The sequence below is a fragment of the Rattus norvegicus genome, chromosome 12 (genome assembly GCF_021556685.1).
Source record: "Rattus norvegicus strain SHRSP/BbbUtx chromosome 12, alternate assembly SHRSP_T2T, whole genome shotgun sequence".
Taxonomy (NCBI): Eukaryota; Metazoa; Chordata; class Mammalia; order Rodentia; family Muridae; genus Rattus; species Rattus norvegicus.
Genome location: NC_141545.1, coordinates 27,925,559 through 27,940,958, shown reverse-complemented (window position 1 = coordinate 27,940,958; position 15,400 = coordinate 27,925,559). Strand labels below are relative to the sequence as shown.

General features: G+C 49.2%; 1 protein-coding gene across 20 annotated transcripts in view; it reads right to left on the bottom strand.

The window, feature by feature from the left end:
* Positions 1-15,400, bottom strand: part of Styxl1 (serine/threonine/tyrosine interacting-like 1) — a 32,072-nt gene that overhangs the window by 4,944 nt on the left and 11,728 nt on the right. For 11 of the 20 annotated variants that reach the window (XM_087578854.1, XM_087578867.1, XM_087578852.1 and 8 more), the window contains 5 exons: positions 13,428-13,593; positions 6,982-7,127; positions 5,144-5,289; positions 3,582-3,679; positions 1,619-1,731 (listed from right to left, as the gene is read on the bottom strand). In XM_087578854.1, the coding sequence (XP_087434980.1) occupies positions 1,619-1,731; positions 3,582-3,679; positions 5,144-5,289; positions 6,982-7,127; positions 13,428-13,593 (669 nt within the window). Of the gene's footprint in view, positions 1-1,618; positions 1,732-3,581; positions 3,680-5,143; positions 5,290-6,184; positions 6,558-6,981; positions 7,128-10,300; positions 10,497-13,427; positions 13,594-15,400 lie in introns of those variants that run through there. The other 9 variants (XM_087578857.1, XM_087578856.1, XM_087578859.1 and 6 more) reach the window with 3 other exon arrangements.

Here is a 15,400-nt window from a genome sequence, read left to right as displayed (position 1 = left end):
TACAAGCAGGCTGTGACGAGCACAACCAGGACATGCCAGGACATGCTCCAGCCTGATATCTGCCATGGCTCCCTCTGGTGTGGCTATACATGCTCCTGCTTTTCTGTCCCTCTGCTTTCAAGGAGGACTGGAGGGAGGGAGAGAGGAAGGAAGGGAGGGAGGGAAAGGAAGGATAGATTAACTGGCTGAAGTGCAGCCAACCCAGTCATTCTGTGGCTCCATGAAATTCTTAGGACAAACCCAAACTCCCTTGGGGACTGTGGCCTGTGGCCATTAATTTCAGTTCCAAGCTTGGCAGGGTCTGGAATCACGCAGACGGGAGTCTCCATGAGGGTCTGTCTAGAATAGGTGGGACTGTGGGGCTGTCTGCAGGAAGTTGTCTTGATTGTGTCCACTGATGAGGAAGACTCCTATTTTATGGTGGGCAGGACGATTCTCTGGCTGGGACCCTAGACTGGAGAGCGTGGAGAAAGTGAGCAGAGCTGCAGCAGGCTTCCCTCTCTGTGCTTCCTCACACGGATATAAGGTGGCCAGCTGCTGCAGGCTCCGGCTGCCTTGACTTCCCCACCACTGTGGATTATAACCTGGAAATGTGAGCTAGAATAAGCTCTTTCTCCCTTCAGCTGCCTTTGTAGAGTATTTTATCACAACAGAAAAGGAAGCTAAGGCTGGAGCGACTGCTCAGGCCAAGAGCAGTTTACGCTGCTATAGCAGAGGGCCAGTTCCCAGATGCATGTAACTCCAGCTCGAGGGGATCTGATAAACACACACATAGACACGCACATACACACATACACCCACACACACGCCCGCGCGCGCGCAGGCAGACAAACAGAGACAAGAGAGAATTAAAAAGTAAAACAAATCGCTTTAGCTTTAGAAGTGGAAGTATAATAAATCTCTGTAGTTGTTTGTTAGAAAAATAAACACCTAAGACAATGGCCGTACAGGAGAACTGCACCCAGAGACTGGCCTGGCTGGGAAGCTGCTCTGAAGCTCCTGGTCTAAGCAGAGGGACCTTACTCTTGAGCACTGTGGATTGGGTAACATCTAAACTCCGGACTTCTCCTCCCTGACTCTTTTCCATTTACCCTAAAGGTAAGACCCTATGGCAGGACTATAGTCTAAAGTATGCCCAGATCCAGCTCAGACTGCAGGGTGCTTGTGTTTCGGTTCTTTGTTTTGTTAATTTTTCTTTTAAAGATTTGTTTGTTTTATGTAAGTGCACTGTCATTGTCTTCAGACACACCAGAAGAGGGCAAAGATCCCCATTACAGATGTTTTTGAGCCACCGTGTGGTTGCTGGGAATTGAACTCAGGACTCTGGAAGAGCAGTCAGTGCTCTAACCACTGAACCATCTCTCCAGCCCCGTGATTCAGTTCTTGCCCAGGGAAGAATACTTTTTTTATACAGATGGGATTTCTCTGTGTAGCCCGTGGAACTCTGTAGAGCAGGCTGTACTCAAATTCACAGAGCTCTACCTGCCCCTGCCTCTTGAGTGCTGAGATTAAAAGTATAAACAGACCACCCTGCCCAGCTTGGACCCAGAGCCTTTTGCAAGCCAGATAACCAATGTCCCAGTGAACCGCCAGCCCCAGCTCCGTGACACACACATACCTTCAGGGTCTCCTCATTATAATGCATGAGGAAGGCCACCACAGCAGCAACACTGCGGCTGATGCCCCGTGTAGAAAAGACCAGAATCACAGATCGGAGCTTGAGGTGAAGTTCTGCAAAAGGAAGAGAGAGAGAGAGAAGGGCTGTGCATGGCACTACCTTGTGGGCCACTACTCAGTGGCCATCAGGAGACCGTCCTTGTAGGCCTAGTAGCACAGGCTGGAATCCTAGGTATTCGGAGGCTAAGAGGAAAAAAGGCTGAAAGTTCAAGGTCAGTCTAAGCAACCCAGGGAGACACTGTCAAAAGTAAAAAGAGGGGCTGGGGATTTAGCTCAGTGGTAGAGCGCTTACCTAGGAAGCGCAAGGCCCTGGGTTCGGTCCCCAGCTCCAAAAAAAAAAAAAAAAAAAAAAAAAAAGTAAAAAGAAAAAGAGGACTGTACGTCCTAGAATCCCCCAGTGACAGGCTGGGGGCGTGGCTCAGTGGTAGAGCCTCTGCCTAGAATCCCCCAGTGAGGGGCTGGGGGCGTGGCTCAGTGGTAGAGCCCCTGCCTAGAATCCCCTAGTGAGGGGCTGGGGGCGTGGCTCAGTGGTAGAGCCTCTGCCTAGAATCCCCCAGTGACAGGCTGGGGGCGTGGCTCAGTGGTAGAGCCTCTGCCTAGAATCCCCAGTGAGGGGCTGGGGGCGTGGCTCAGTGGTAGAGCCCCTGCCTAGAATCCCCCAGTGAGGGGCTGGGGCGTGGCTCAGTGGTAGAGACCCTGCCTAGAATCCCCAGTGAGGGGCTGGGGGCGTGGCTCAGTGGTAGAGCCCCTGCCTAGAATCCCCCAGTGAGGGGCTGGGGGGTGTGGCTCAGTGGTAGAGCCCCTGCCTAGAATCCCCCAGTGAGGGGCTGGGGGCGTGGCTCAGTGGTAGAGCCCGTGCCTAGAATCCCCCAGTGAGGGGCTGGGGGCGTGGCTCAGTGGTAGAGCCCCTGCCTAGAATCCCCCAGTGAGGGGCTGGGGGCGTGGCTCAGTGGTAGAGCCCCTGTCTAGAATCCCCCAGTGAGGGGCTGGGGGCGTGGCTCAGTGGTAGAGCCCCTGCCTAGAATGCCCCAGTGAGGGGCTGGGGGCGTGGCTCAGTGGTAGAGCCCCTGCCTAGAATGCCCCAGTGAGGGGCTGGGGGCGTGGCTCAGTGGTAGAGCACCTCCCTAGGATCCCCCAGTGAGCGGCTGCGGCATGGCTTAGAGGTACAACACTTACCTAGCTTGTGTTCCACCCTGGTTGTAGACCTCAAGTAGAAAAAAAAAATTAAAAAGTGGAAGTGGTGAATTGCTGGGCAAATGAGGGATGGTGGAAGCTAGTGTCCCACTCCTAGCCACTGGGGCCATATTGGTACCATGTTGGCAGTCAAGACCCCTGACCTGACTCAGCTTAGCTCTGCCCAGGAATCTTGCTTCTTCTAGTCAACTCTAATCTAACCTTGGGAATGGCAGAAAGATCGATCTGCCTTTGTTGCACAAAGCAGCTGATGGGCATTGCTATGCCAAGTTGGAGACCAGAGCAGAGCCAAGTAGACACATGAAGCATGATGGGAATCAGAGCTGGATGGGGGAAGGGGGACCCTTCCTTACTTTACTCCACTCTCTAACTAGCACTGAGCACAGAAGTAGAAAGAGAAACATTTCTGAGGCCCCAGACCCCACAGAGGAGCAGGTACCCTAAACATGGCACCATGACCAGTGTCTTCGCTGTATGACTAGCTCCCAAGGATTGGCCATCTAGCTGAAGGACAATCAGGTACAGAGTGGTTCTGTTATGGCGGAGGGCGGAGGCACTCTTAAGCTGCTAATGTACGTATGACTGAGGGCTTCTGAGAAGCTGAATGTGTTAAGAGTTTATATTCTTTCTAAGTCCTGGCGGTCTCAAGCAGAGAGACAGAGACTTGTCAACACACAGAGAAGGTTCCCTGATCTGGAAATTCTCCTTACCTATAAAATGACTGATGTGGCGGAAAGAGGGAAAAAGTATGGAGTCTGGAGTATCCTCAATCTTGATATGCAGGAGCTTGTCCACATTGCCTACAAAACTGAAGGAATGCAGCACAGGTGAGTATCTGTTTCTGCCTTACTAGAGCATACTTTCCAGGAGGGAGGCTTCTTAACATTCAGGAAGTAAAGGAAACTTACAAAGCTCAGGAATAAGCAACATGTAAGCTCCAGGAATTTCCTGAAACTTAAAAGATTCACAAGGCCCCTCCCCAAGCTATGCAGGCAGTAACAACTACAGGTGAGAGGAGACTCTGGCCTGAGGAGCTGAATGTGAGTCATGCAGGTAGCTCCAGGGTCCCACCTATCATGAATCCTGATTCAGCTGCTTGTGAGTCATCCATGTTCCTGTAAGTCACCTCCCTACATGCGAACCTGTTAAGTAACTGCAGTAAACTCACTGGTTCTCTATGTTGGACTTTGGTGGTGTCCTTACTTTTAGTCTGTCACCAGTGTTCTATCCAGGGTGAGTAGATGTTTCTCCACATCTCCCCAGGAAAAGTCACATGACACATGGGGGATCAGCCAGCCCCACTGTAGTGTAGCGTGTAATTTCCACAACACCAGATGGGAATGATTGGGGGCTGACATCAGGATGACAGGATCTAGTAGAAATAGTACCTGGAGGCTGGGGATGGCTCCATTGATAAAGTGTTTACCAGGCAAGCATCAGGATCTGACTTTGATTCCCAGCCCCTACAAAAAAGCCAGGCTTGGTGGTCTGCAATTGGAATTCCAGCACTGGGCAAGTCCATCCCTGGCCTCACTGACCAACCAGCCTGGCCTATTTGGTGAGTTCTAGGCCAGTGAGAGGTCCTGTCTTTTAAAAGCTGTGGATAGCTCCCACAGAATGACACTGGAGACAGTCATCTGGTCTGCACAGATAGCTACACACATGCACGTGCACACAGAGAATGTCTGACTTCAGAATTTGCCGGTGAGGGGCTGGTGGTGTGGTCTAAGCACTCTGCTAGATCCCTCCACTGCAGGAAGGAATGGGGCATACTCACCAGGTGAGCATTGGCCAGTGTGGGAGAGACCTGTACTTAATCTTTAGTACTACTGTGGCAAAAACAGTCACAACAGACTGTGGCAGAAAGAAACACATAAACAAGTGACTCTTAACCAAAAACAAAAGCATGGGCACAGGGACTGTCCAGGCAACAAAACGTCTACTGTACAGCATAAGGACCTGTGCCACAATCTCTAGCATCCACACCAAAAAAAAAAAAAAAGCTGGGTTAATGGGGGCACACATCTGGAAACTTAGGGCTGGGGCCACAGAGACAAATCTCCAAACTTGCTGGCCAGCCAGAGTATCCAGTCCATGACACCAGGTACAGTAAGAGACCTATTCTTACAAAGTAAAGTGAAGAATGACAGGGGAAGGTGGTCAACATTAACACATGGCCTCCATCTGCTCAGACATCTGCACACACACACACACACACACACACACACACACACACACACACACACACACCAATAGTACCACCTTTACTTACTAGGGTGTTGTCTCCAAGGAGATATTGACATGTGCTTTAATTTTCAAGTCCTTGTGCATCTTAGCATTACAGGCCTGACTGAGTTTGCCCAGGAAGACTTTGCCAGGAACTATCTCAATTGGGTATGGCAGGAAGGCATCCAGTTCCTGGACAGGGAAGAAAGAAGGCTGCCTGGGAATACACCCACCAAAGGTAACTGGAACGTGAGGCTCAACAGGTAAGCTCAGAAGAGCAATCTAAGACAGTGACGGAGACACTGGCAATGAATACTTCACAAGAAGGCAGAGGTATCAGTACATAAACGGGTCTCCACCATGACATCCCCTTCCCTCATGGTACCTGTTTGCACCTGACCATACACACAAAGGTCAGAATTGACAATCTGTGACCCAGACCTGTCCAGCTGAGGTTACTGCTTGCTGCCAAGCAACTTGAATTCAATCCCTAGGCCCCACATGGTGAAAGAAGAGAATCTGACATACATATATGTACCATGGTGTGTGTGTGTGTCTGTGTGTGTCTGTGTGTGTATATGTGTCTGAACACACACAGACACACACACACAGAGGCATACATGCACTTGCAACACAAAATAAATCATTATTATCAGAAAAAAGAAATCTAGCAACATCTTTGGTACAAAATACTGAAAACGAAAAGGTTTACTTTGGCTCTCAGTTTTAGGGAGACTTTAATCCTCCATGGTAGGAAGGCCTGGTGGTGTGGTCCTTCCGTGGCAGTGAGGAAAGGTGCCACAGAGCAGGAAGCAGGGTTAGTGGCCAGGACCAGAGCTGAGTGTAATGTTTAAGGCCCACCCCCAGGACCTTCTTCCAGCAGACAGGCCCCTGCCTCCCGAAGGCTCTGCAGCCATCCGAGGAGGGCCTCTGGCTGGAGAACAAGTGCTCAAAGCACACGCCTATGGGAGAACATTTCAAAGTCAAACTGTACACTGACTTAGCACACGGCCTTCACAGAAACCACACCCCACTCTAGGCTCCATTCCGATGCTTGGCCAAAACCACAGACTCTTCACAATCAAAATAGCAGCATCCCCAGTAAGTCTTTAATCTTCCCTCCAACATTCCACAAGCCATCATTTGCACTGTTCTCAACATTATCTTCCAAGCTCCTACAGAACATCCCACAGAGCTCTTAACACCCCAATGGCTCTTCCAGCCCAAAGTTCCAAAGTCCTTTCACAGTCCTCCCCAAAACATGGTCAGGCTGTCACAGGAATACTCCACTCCCAGTATCAGTTGGTCTTAGTCAGAGTTTGTATTCCTGCACAAACATCAGGACCAAGAAGCAAGCTGGGGAGGAAAGGGTTTATTCAGCTTACACCTCCACATTGCTGTTCATCCCCAAAGGAAGTCAGGACAGGAACTCACACAGGGCAGGAACTTGGAGGCAGGAGCTGATGCAGAGGCCATGGAGGGATGTTACTTACTGGCTTGCTTCCCCCGGCTTGCTAAACTTGCTTTCTTTTAGAACCCAAGACCGCCAGCCCAGGGATGGCACCACCCACCATGGGCTGCCCCACCCCCTTGATCACTAGTTGAGAAAATGCCTTACAGCTGGGTCTCATGGAGGCATTTCCTCAGAGGAGGCTCCTTTCTTTGTGATAACTCCAGCTTGTGTCAAGTTGACACACAAAACCAGCCAGCACAATGTGTTAGCCCAGTCTGTCATTATGGACTACACCCCACCAGTCGCCCTAGGCTTGTTTCTCCAATCTGATTTCCCATGCCCTCTATTCCCATCTTCTCTTCCTCCGTCTCCATTTACCTGTCAGTCTCCAGCCTCACTTCCTAGTAGCCTATGTGTAGCTCCTGCCTCACCTGGGGCATCCAGATGACCTTCTGGGTCCGGAAGAAGTGGTACAAGCCAGAGAAGCATTCATAGCCCCCTCTGAGGATATAGACAGGTTGGCGGGTAAAGTGGATGAGGATTTGTCCAAATTCCACAGCAGGTCCAGGTAAGAGTTCTACAGGCAGAAACCAAAGAGGTGCAAAGTGTTATTTACCATTTGTCTGGTGTGAGAATGGATGGCCACCTCCACTGAAAACAATTACTCAGAAACCAACGTTAAGGGCCACATAAAATAAAATCAGAAAAAAATCTGAGTCAAGGATAGAGAGGAATGTCACAAGTGGAACTTTGTTTCAAAGTTTTAGAAATATTTATGGTTGTTTTGCCTGCATGTGTGTCTGGCACCACATGTGTGTAGTGGCTGTGGAGGCCAGGAGGAGGTAACTGGAGCTACGGACTACTTGTGCCCTGGGGATCAAGCCCAGGTCCTCTGGAAGAGCAACCAGTGCTCTTAATCACTGAGCCATCTCTCCAGGGTCAAACTGTTATTATTGGTAATTATGTGTGTGTGCGAGTTTGTGCACAGGGTACAGGTGCCCATAGGAGCCAGTCCAGGGCTCCCAGCTCAGTAAGATCACCAGAGCCAGAGACACAGATGGTTGTGAGCCACCTGACAAAGGTTCTGGGAGCTGAACTTGGGTCCTCTGCAAGAGCAAAGGTGCTCAGCTGCTGATCAGCCCCACATGAAACCTTATATGGCTGAATCATTCCATTCTGTGGATGTACCATGTTCAGTTTGACCCAGTCACAGGCTTTTTAAGACCTCTGTACTGAGTGAACACGCGTTTTTGTGTGATGTTTTCCTTCTGGAGGACGTTTCTCAACACCTCTGACAGTCCCCACTGCTTTCTTTACACTCTCTTCTTACAGTTGCACTTCGCTTGAGTTAGGTTTTGTTTTGTTTTGTTTTGGCTGGCTGGTTGGTTTTGTTTTGTTTTTTGTTTTTTGTTTTTTTGAGACAGTTTCTCTCTGTAGCTCTGGCTGTCCTGGAACTTGCTCTATAGACCAGGCTGGCCTTGATATCAAAGATCTGCCTATGTCTGCCTTCCAAGTGCTCAGATTAAGATTAAATGTGTGCCAATAATGCCTGGCTTTGGGTTAGTTTAATTTTGTAAGATTTCATTTTTAATGGTGTGTGTGTGTGTGTGCATGTATATGTGTGCCCACATGTGTGTGTGTGTGTGTGCCCACATGATGTGTGTGTGTGCCCACATGATGTGTGTGTGTGTGCATGTATATGTGTGCCCACGTGATGTGTGTGTGTATGTGTGTGTGTGTGCGCACATGTGGAAACAGTCATGTTGCAGGAGTCCATTCTCTTCCTCCATCATGTGGGTCCCTCACTGGGACTCTTTTTATGGTTTGCTATAAATTTAAACCTCAAACCCTTTAGAATTATGCTATAATATGAATAATATTCATTACCCATTTGTCTAAACCTAAAATCACCCAGGACACTGGGGGATATATCTCTGAGTACAAATGAGGGTGTTTCTGGGGAGAATTAACTGAGGAGGGAAGATCTACCCTCAATGTGGGGCACCGTTTCATGGCCTGGGGTTGGGACAGAATAAAGAGGAAATGGAGGAACAGTGACTGCAGACCAAACCTTCTGAAACTGTGAGACAAAATCACTCTGTTCTTATAAACTGTTAGGTCTTCTGTCACAGCAGCATGAAAATAACTAATACAGACCTCATGCCACTTCTACAGAAAATCTGCATAACGCTGCCTCCACGAAGACACCCTGACCCAGGAACATTGGTTGGCAGACCAGAGCCTGCCATCAGGAGAAGGGCATGGGCTCTGTCCCCCAAATTGACTTCTGGGGCTGGGGAGATGGCTCAGACAGCAGAGTCAGGAAAGTCTGAGGACCTGAGTTCTGTCTCCAGAACCCACACAAGAACACTGGGTTCTGTGGTGTATGCTGTAATCTCATCAACCGTCTCATCAATGAAGATATGCAGATCCCTGGGGCTCCACGGCAGGCTAGCCCAGCTGAACTGGTGACTTATACATAAGGAGAGGGTCTCAAAAAGTAAGGTAGGGCCAGGAAGACAGTTCAGTGCGGAAAGGTGCCTGTCACCAAGTCAGATGGTCAGGCCCTGATCTCAGGACTTCTAAACAAGCTCTGTAACACATCTGCCCTCAATAAATTATATCTAGATAGATAGATAGATAGATAGATAGATAGATAGATAGATAGATATAAAATTTTAAAACGTTTAGAAGGAGAACAGCATCTGAGGATCAACACCTAAGGTTTCCATGTGTATACGCACTCATGTGCACCCACACATACACACAATAAAATCAACTAGGGAAGAAAAATTAATTAGTTTTATTAAACAAACTGAACTTTTGTTCCTGAAGACAAGGACACTTCCAGAAGGGACTTCTGAGAACATAAGTGTCAGGGAGCTGTCCAGGGGATAAACCTGTGTCTATAAACCATGATGGAAGAAAACTTGTGGGCATCGGGTAGAATTCATCCCCCTCCCCATGGGGCCTGGCTCAGAAGTCCCAGATCCAGACCGTAGGTTACAGGGCACCAGCCATGTTTCTCTTGAGCAAGAGACAACTGGGTCAGAAGCCACAGGGGAGTTGGAATGGCAGTCCCAGGCCACATCAATGCTGTTACCTTTAGCCTAGATGTCTGCCTCTCCACTGCTAGAGACTTACAGTGCACAACTATAAGGTCAACATTAGAGACAGCTGGGGACTCCCAGAGTCTGATCAACTTGCCAGTTTCAGGAGCTATCACACTTACTGTTTCAGAAAAGGCTGTTTGTGAGAAACAGTAGCTGGGCATATTGGTGCATACTTGCAATCCCAACATGCACGAGACTGAGGCAGGAGGATGACAGATTTGGGATCCCTTGTCCTCAGCCTTACCAATGGTGGACTGCAGATGTGCACTACCACACCTGACTGAAAGATAACATTTTAGCACTCCCGGTTTCACAAAGGCATCTGTTTGCTTTGTTTTGTTTTTTGTTGTTGTTTTTTGGAGACAAGAGTCTCACTACATAGCCCTGGCTGGCCTACATACTACTCCCTATGTAGATCAGGCTGTCCTTGAACTCACAGAGATCTGCCTAATACTGTTTCTTGAATGCTGGGATTAAAGGTGATGCCACCAGCCCCTCTCCCCCAAATCATCACTTTAATTGAGGAAAGTTACCTACAGTGGAAATGTTACATTTGGCTGTGTTTGCTTTCTGAGTGTGAAACTCAATAGCACAATGCCACCCCTTATAGAGTAAAAGTGTTTTTAATCATACTTACTTACATGTGTGGGGGGACATGCATCTGCCAGAGCATGTATATGGAAGTCAGAGGACAACTTGTGATGGTTCTTTCCCTCCATGCCGGTCCCAGGGATGAAACTCAGGTTGTCAGGCTTGGCAGCCAGCATCTTTATTGCTGAATCACCTAAGCAGCCCGTTCTTCGGGCTCCAGGGTCCAGTTTGTAGTCCTGAAACTGTGAACAGGCTGAGTAGATGGTGCACACCTGCAATTCCAGCACTGGGCAGGTGGTACACACCTGCAGTTCCAGCACCGGGCAGATGGTACACACCTGCAGTTCCTTCCAGCACTGGGCAGGTAGAGGCAAGGGGCTCAGAAGTACAAGCAACAGTGATGTTGAGGCCAGCCTGGGCTACATGAGACCCTGTCTCAAAAAAGCCAGAGAGATGGCTCAAAAAGTAAAAAGACACTTGCTGCCAAGTCTGATCACCTGAGTTTGATTCCTAGGACTTAAATGGCGGAATCCACATGTATTATGGCATGCGTCATACCATACATACAATGCCATACCATCCATCCATCCATACATACATACATACATACATACAGCATAATTTTCAAAGAGTTTTAATTGTGTATCTGGGCTTGGGAGTGCACGGCCCCTCACACCGGATGGGTCAGATGTCCTGCAGCTGTAGTTACAGATATTGTGAGGCACCCTACACAAATGCTGGGACTCCAAGTCAGGTCCGATGAAGACCAGAGCTCTTAACTGCTGAGCCATCTCTCCAGTCCAACATAAACAAACATATGGACAAACAAAAAAGGTTAAGGATATAGCTCAGTTGGTAGAGAGCTGGCCTAGCATCCCCAAGGCACTGGGTCATCCCCAGCACTGCATGTGACATGGTGTCATGGCCTATGCCTGTAAAACTGGCACTCAAAAGGAGGAGAAAGAGGACCAGAAGTTCGAGGTCATCCTCAGCTATATAGTGAGTTTGAGGCTAGCTGGGCTACAAGAGGCTCTGATTTAAAACTAGCAAATATAAACTGTAGCACAAAGGAAAAGATATTTCCAAGCCAAAGAAAGACCACTTAGAAGTCTAGACCGCAGGTGTTGTTAAAGGTGGGGCCTCAGCGCCACCTAGTGGCACAGAGTGTCAGTGGCCACCCTCACCTGTCAGCATGGGCCATCACCCCAAAACTATGGGCTGAAAAAGAGAATAAACCAGCTTCAAAACTTTAATTAAGGGGTTGGGGATTTAGCTCAGTGGTAGAGTGCTTGCCTAGCAAGCGCAAGGCCCTGGGTTCGGTCCCCAGCTCCAAAAAAAAAAAGAACCAAAAAAAAAAAAACTTTAAATGTCCTGTAACTGACTACATGTTTTTAGGGAATCTTCTGATTTGTACTACTTTATTCATTTATGTGTGTGTATGCATGTGTATGTGTACATGACATACACATGTGGATATCGGAGGACTACTCTTAGGAGTAAATTCTCTCCTTCCACTGGGTCCTGGGGATCACACTCAGGTTGTTAAACCTGGTGGCAAGTGCGCTTGCCTGCTGAGGCACCCTGCTGCACCCCACACACATGCATAGCAGCGAGGATTGGACCTTAGGCCTTGAGCATGGGTGCATGGGAGGCAAGTGTTCCACCACTGAGCTACACCCTGGACAAATTTTATGTATTTGCTGCCTGAGATAAAGTTTCACTATGTAGCCCTGACTGTCCTGGAACCTGTTCCGTAGAACAGGCTGGCCTCTCACTCACAGACACACACCTGCCTCTGCTCCTGAGTGTTGAGACTAATGGTGTGCTAGCTGTCTGTTTATTTATTTGACTATTTACTTTGAGACAGGGTCTCTGGGACCCCAACCTACCTTGAACTTGCTGTGTGTAGCTGGCAGCAGCTTGGAGTGTCTGCTCCTTCTGCCTCCACATCCAAGTGTGTCCCATCGCACCCCGTTTATGTGCTGGAGTGGACAGGGCTTCCTGCATGCTAGGCGAGCACTCTCCGACTAAGCTACAGTCCGCCCAGTCTTTTGTTTGTTTGTTTTCATTTGAAATGAAATGAAACGGTCTCACTCTGCTGTCCTCAAGACAGGGTAATCCTCCTCGTGCTTCGACTCCCAGTGCGGGGACTGCACTCACCACCCACCACACCTGACCCCAGCTGACACTGGGGTTATAACCTCTAGGGAAACACTGGGTCTCCTGGAGGAGTGGCCCTGAATTCTGAACCCAAAGATGTGATAATAAACAGTTTGTCATTTAGGGCCACTGGGTTTCAGACCATTTGTTGTGTGCAGCCATAGAGGGCTCACTGCTAGGCATGTGAGCGATTTCACCTTTTCCTCCTGTCTTTCGTGTGTGTGTGTGTGTGTGTGTGTGTGTGTGTGTGTGTGTGTGTGTGAGAGAGAGAGAGAGAGAGAGAGAGAGAGAGAGAGATGCAGGTGTGTGTATGTCATATGCAGGTGTGTGTGCATGTTTTTGCATGTGTAGATGTGCACATGTTGCAGAGATGGCTTAGTTAGTAAGTTGAGGGCCTGAGCTCCACCCCTAGAGCCTGTGGAAGAGCCAGGTACAGTGGCACACTTTTGCAATGCTAGCACCAGAAAGGTAGGGACAGGTGGCTTCCTGGGACTCACTGGCCAGCCAGCCTAGCCTTCTTGACAGTCTCCAGGCCAGCAGAGACAGTCCTAAAGAGCAAGGCACTTGAGAACTGACGCCTGAGACTGACCCTCTCTCCACAGGCCTGGGCACACAGACACACACACACAGAAGTAAAACAGAGAAATCTTTCTTTCCTCCGTTGCTTTCCTCAGGTAATGTGGTTACAGCCACACAAAAGTGAGGAATACTGTACTGTCCACTATTACTCCTGTAGTTCTAAGTACCTCCCTGGGAAGGCTGGGGTGTGGCTCAGTTGGCAGAGTGCACTCAGGAACCAGAGGGAGGCCTTCCAGAAAGCCGGGGCTACACACTCTTTCTTTCTCGGTTTCTCTGTGCTGTCCTGGAACTCTTGCTCTGTAGACCAGGCTGGCCTCAAACTCAGAGATCCACCTACCTTTGCCTCCTGAGTGCTGGGATTAAAGGTGTCCATCATCACAACCCAGCTTGAGAAACTCTTTCTCAAACAACAACACCAAAAAGACAAAAATTACCAGAGTCGTCCTCCTTGCCCTCTTTTTCTTCCTCCTCTTCCTCCTCTTCCTCCTCATACCGCGGCCGTATGCTCAGCTCCAGGGAACTGGTGTTGCTGTCGTACACGATGCAGTACTTCACACACTCCAGATCTACAGACTCTGGGATGAGGTACTGATGATCTCTCTGAGGAAACCACAAATATATGTTGCCAAGGAGTTCAGCTGGCTATGCTGTCCCTGTACAACACCCAGAAGACAAGACTGAGGCAGGGGTTGGGGGTCCTGATGATCCATGAGCTGGAAACACCATTAACAGATGGGAGAGTCTCTTGACTCCCCAAGGGGTCTCCCCTACCCACCACTAGGAAGGACAAAAGCAGGTGATTACGCTGGAGATGGCCCGGCTGGAGAATGGCAGGTGCATCGCTGGGGGCATAGCCCATCAGAGTTGCTGGGACTGGATGAATGTTGGCAGGAGACCCAAACCCAAAACCATGCATGAAGATGATAAGGAGAAGGCTTGGGTGCTGAGGCACAAGTCCCAAGTGAGCGAGTGTCACCAGAACTGTGAGATCAAATGCAGGCTGTGGGACAGCAGGACTTGGGTCTCTTGTTTAGGCTCTAATTGTATTACTATCTCACTGCTGTGACAGAGTACCTGACAAGAGCAGCTTACGGAAGGAGGATCCATTTTGGTTCACAGTTTAAGGGTAGAGTCAGTTGTGGTAGATGAGGTGTGGCTGCCAGAGCGTGAGGTGGCTGCTCACACTGTTCACAGTGAAGCAGAGAGGTGAATGTGCCGCTCAGCTGGCTTCCTTTTGGGGGGTGGGTAGAGGTGGAGACAAGGTTTCTCTGTGTAGCCTTGAATGTCTCAAAACTCACTCTAGACCAGGCTGGCCTGGAACTCACAGGAACCACCTGCCCCCGCCTCCTGAGTGCTGGGATAAAAAGCATGTGCCACCATCACTCAGTCTGGATTGAACCCAGGGGATGGTGCTGACCACACTCAAGGCGGGTGCCCCCACCTCATTTAACCCACTCTAGAAACCTGCCTCAGATATGCCTGGAGTTTTGTCTCCAAGACAATACCAGATTCTACCATACAGCCACTGTTATTAACCATTACACCAATGTACCTTGTGAGCCTCTAGAACGATCTCTGGCATGTGACCAACCTTAAATGTATGTTTCATATAGATGGATGCATGGGGAGCAGAAGCCATGAGGTAGAATGTATTGGTGAGTGACAGAGTCATGAGTGGCTGGGTCCCAAGAGTAAAAATAAAAGATATTGTGCTTTCAGTGTGAAATGTCTCCCACAGGCACAAGTGTTACCCAGATGATGACAATATTTGGGACAATTATGGAACCTTTAGCAGGTGAAGCCTTGCCAGACAAAGTGGGTCACAAGGTTAAGCCTTGAGGCTTTTCAGTCCAGTCTCATCTCTGATCTACTCTGCTTCCTGACTATGGACAAAATGTGACCTGTTGGCTCACACGCCTGCTGCCATCCATGCCTTCTCCAGTAAAACATGACTATATCCCTCACACTGGGAGCTAAAATACGCTCTCCCTTCCTCTCTTTCTGCTGCAGTTGCTTTTGTTGATGCAACAAATAAACAATAAAGGTGTTAAGGTCACCTGGGGAAGGGGTGAAGTCGCCTGGGGAGAAAGTGAAGTCACCTGGGGAAGGGGTGAGGTCACCTGGGGAGGGGGTGAGGTCACCTGCAGAGAGGGTGAGGTCACCTGGGGAGGGGGTGAGGTCACCTGCAGAGAGAGTGAGGTCACCTGGGGAAGGGGTGAGGTCACTTGCAGAGAGGATGAGGTCACCTGGGGAGGGGGTGAGGTCAACATGGGGAGGGGGTGAGGTCACCTAGAGAGGGGATGTATAGTCTAGACACATATATGCACTAACACATACAAGAACCTAACAGATATTGTAGAACTCAAGGATTCCTGACTAGTTGACACTTGTTCTTAGTGTCCCTTAT